This window comes from Olea europaea, chromosome 10 (genome assembly GCF_002742605.1).
Source record: "Olea europaea var. sylvestris chromosome 10, O_europaea_v1, whole genome shotgun sequence".
Taxonomy (NCBI): Eukaryota; Viridiplantae; Streptophyta; class Magnoliopsida; order Lamiales; family Oleaceae; genus Olea; species Olea europaea.
Window position 1 is genome coordinate 34,974,693 of NC_036246.1, and position 3,364 is coordinate 34,978,056.

At 35.6% G+C, this 3,364-nt stretch overlaps 2 protein-coding genes across 2 annotated transcripts; one reads left to right on the forward strand and one right to left on the reverse strand.

Annotated features, from left to right (window-relative positions):
* Window positions 1-152: 152 nt before the first annotated feature.
* On the forward strand, window positions 153-1,206 carry LOC111402745 (probable L-ascorbate peroxidase 4, peroxisomal). The gene is made up of 4 exons (XM_023031086.1): window positions 153-409; window positions 480-559; window positions 631-733; window positions 875-1,206. Exons 1-4 carry the CDS (start codon window positions 359-361, stop codon window positions 1,037-1,039), a joined length of 399 nt encoding a protein of 132 aa, XP_022886854.1. The 5' UTR covers window positions 153-358; the 3' UTR covers window positions 1,040-1,206.
* A 342-nt stretch (window positions 1,207-1,548) lies between these two features.
* LOC111401980 (histidine kinase 1-like) lies at window positions 1,549-3,358 on the reverse strand. The gene is made up of 2 exons (XM_023029980.1): window positions 2,313-3,358; window positions 1,549-1,996 (listed from the first exon to the last, which is right to left on the reverse strand). Exons 1-2 carry the CDS (start codon window positions 3,345-3,347, stop codon window positions 1,781-1,783), a joined length of 1,251 nt encoding a protein of 416 aa, XP_022885748.1. The 5' UTR covers window positions 3,348-3,358; the 3' UTR covers window positions 1,549-1,780.
* Window positions 3,359-3,364: the final 6 nt, after the last annotated feature.

Genomic DNA, 3,364 nt, shown 5'->3' on the forward strand with positions numbered 1-3,364 from the left:
TTTTTTTTTTTTTTTTTAAGTGGCAGCATTACAACGTCGAGTTACATTTTAGCGCTTACATATTTAACACTACCTTAACCATAATGTAATTAGTGCTAGCTATAATACTTGTATTCCTGAAATTATAGTACTTACCTAGGATTAGCACAAGGTTTTAAGGAAACCTATTGTGGGCTCAAGTCTAATGATGCTGGAGAAGTAATGATTCATGGAAGTAGATTTGGCTATGATAGTCAGAATGTGCTTCATATATGCTCCTTAATAAATTAAACAGTCTCAACCAAATATGCTTTTCTAATCGTCCTTCTGCTTTTTCCCATTCGTAGGTGCTTCACACCTAAGGGATGTATTCTATCGAATGGGTCTATCTGAAAAAGATATCGTAGCACTATCAGGGGGTCACACATTGGTATTTTTCCCACACCTTCATCTGATTAACAGTTGATAATTGTCACCAAACGTAAATTATTTCTTTACAGGGAAGGGCTCATCATGAGAGATCGGGATTTGAAGGGCCTTGGACAAAGGAGCCTCTGAAATTTGACAATTCTTACTTTCTGTAAGATTTCTGATTTGGTATAAGATTTCTTATTAATATGTACTGCTAATTATTTATATATGATAAACCAGGGAGCTAATTAAAGGAGATTCAGAAGGTCTTTTGAAACTTCCTACTGATAAAGCTCTGATGAATGATCCTGTGTTCCGGAGTTATGTCGAATTTTATGCTAAGGTAATGTTGTTCATATGTTACGATTTCACTGTATTTATCATTTTTCTTTACTCTTTTCCATCACCAAAATGAGTGTTTGACATGATTATGCTTCCATTGTTACCAAGCAAGTTCAATATCTTTTCTTTCTTGCCTAAACAGGATGAAGATGCATTCTTCAGAGATTACGCAGCCTCACATAAGAAACTCTCAGAGCTTGGATTTACTCATCCTTTGGCCATGAAGAACATATTGGCAAAAATTGGTGTAATTGCAGCAGTGGTGATATTGAGTTACTTGTATGCAATAAACAGAAGCGCCAATTAACTTATGTCCAAACATATTGATCTTATTTCATTGGATATGTGTGGTGAAACATGATAACATCATCTTACTATTTCTTCTGTATATATTGATGTTCATGTCTGGAATCTTTAAACCACCTCTTGAGAAATTTGTGAATTGAGTTATTTGATCCAAGTGCTTTCATGTTTTCCCAAGTCTGATTCTTTGTCTATGCTTTAAATTCTCCATCAGAGATTTTATGCATCAAAGTTATAGAGGAGAAATAACCATGAAAATGATGAAATACTCGTATGTTATGCTTGAAAAGGTTCATATTTCGTACACACGAGTATTTACTAACTTCAGAGGTTCATCTCATTCACTCTCTGAAAAATCCTCATCAGTTTTTTTGTATAAATATTGAATTCAATTGAGTAAGGTAAACACCCATTTCAAAAATAATTTCCAGAAATTCTTAACAAGATCTACTCAAAATAAATAGAGAGGGATTTTTAGTTTCATTAGTAAGTTTTGCAGTTTAAAACACATTATGATAAATATACTGACATGTGAACTAACTAGTTCAAGAACTCAGAATATGTGATAGCATGCTCGGTATATATGGAGAAGCAAAAAGGATTAAATAGCCATTCTTTTCTATACATGAAAACTGCACATGAGCTTATTTATTTTGTTAATTATTTTTTCTCTCTTTTTCCATACCTCATCTTATTTTTCCTATGTATAGAACAACCAGTACTGGAGCAGTTCAAAGGTTTACGGTCAGACTATTCTCTTAGTTAAAGAAAGGATGGTGGAAACCATGCGTTTACAGTCAATTGGCTTTGTAAGATAAGCATCCATACCAACTTCTAAGCATTTTGCTTCATCACAAGACATGGCATGAGCAGTTAGTGCAACAATTGGGATGTGCAAACCAGTTCCCGATTCTGATTTCCTGATAGCCCTTGTTGCTTCATAGCCGTCCATCTTTGGCATCTGCGGTTTAAAATGGTTGTAAAATTTGACACTAATGCAAATGACTCAACAATAAACAATACTAAAATTAAATGAATACGTGATAGTCAATATAGGAAGAAGAGAATACGAGGATTAAAGTAGAACTACTCATCAAAAAGTTTAAACTGTTAGGGAGGGGGCATATTGATTTATTTAAATTTAGTCTTCAGTACGTCTATCACATGCAGGCGAGATTCATTTTTTTCATCAACACTTTGAAAGATGGAACAAATTTTCAGAAGTAATAGTGAGGCTTGAATGGCGGACCTGGGACTATTACAGTCTATAAACTTACTTGACAATCCATTAAAACCAAGTCATATGGCAATGCTTCTGTATGAGTGGTTCTCAAGTTGCCATCAACCAAGAGGGATTTCTCTTTATACTCATTCAAAATAGTTATGTATTGTAAAGCATCAACGGCCTGGATTCCATCTCCTACGACAACTACTTCAGCTCCCATTTTTTCCAGCATTATGGTTGCAACTCTCTGCAGCACTGGCGTATCTTCTGCAAGAAGTATGCGTAGACCCTCAAGAGATTTTCGTTCATTCACTACCTTGTATGAGCATGCACTACCTTTATCTTCAGGACAAGATCTAGTCCAATTTTGTTCTTTGCTTCTTCTTTGACCTAAACCATCCATGTCAGAAGCATCCTCTTCTAGATTTGCTCGAGTTAGGTCAGAAGAAGAGCCGTTACTACGTATAACGCGTTGCAGGGAAAGTGCATCAGAGAAATGTTCATTTTTCTTCTCTGCACCACGAAGTGCACTCATAGTATTAGAACTCACTTTCTCGGACTTGTCGGAATCATCTGAACTGACAGAAGTAGAGTGTATAGCATCGATTTCAAGACATTCACAGAGTTGTCTTTCCGCTACTGTAGTTGGTAAACCATTTAAATTGTTTTGCATCTGAAAATTCCTGTCCCTTATGACAGCTTCTAAAATCTGAATCATTTTTGCTTTGTACAGAGGTCTATTAACCATCAACAGATGCCCTCTGCTACGCAGTTGTGTTTTAATGGTACTGGAGATGTCATGGTTTAAGATCCATGCAAATTTCACTTTGCCAAAGTATTTCTGTAGAACATTGAGCTGTTGCTTCCATACATCAGTGCTCAAGTCAAGTAGTCCAATGTCAATAATTATGATCAAAACTGAAGCAATATTACTTTCTAGGTCTGATTCTTCAGGTTTTGAAACTGAATTTAGGCTTTGTACGTTAAAGAGTTCCTGAAGATTTTGGGTCAACCCATTCCAATCAGAAGCTTCATAGGTGTACACCCCATTTTTTTGCAACCATTGGCTCATAATCATTCTAGTCATTCTGCCATTAAGTGCAA

Excerpts from the sequence above, each read along its gene's own strand:
- LOC111402745 (XM_023031086.1), top strand. The coding sequence starts at position 359 with ATGGGTCTATCTGAAAAAGATATCGTAGCACTATCAGGGGGTCACACA. Across the intron at positions 410-479 it reads TATCAGGGGGTCACACATTG|GGAAGGGCTCATCATGAGAG; the intron begins GTATTTTTCCCA and ends ATTTCTTTACAG. Across the intron at positions 734-874 it reads ATGTCGAATTTTATGCTAAG|GATGAAGATGCATTCTTCAG; the intron begins GTAATGTTGTTC and ends TTGCCTAAACAG.
- LOC111401980 (XM_023029980.1), bottom strand. The coding sequence starts at position 3,347 with ATGACTAGAATGATTATGAGCCAATGGTTGCAAAAAAATGGGGTGTAC. Across the intron at positions 1,997-2,312 it reads TGGTTTTAATGGATTGTCAA|ATGCCAAAGATGGACGGCTA; the intron begins GTAAGTTTATAG and ends TTTAAACCGCAG.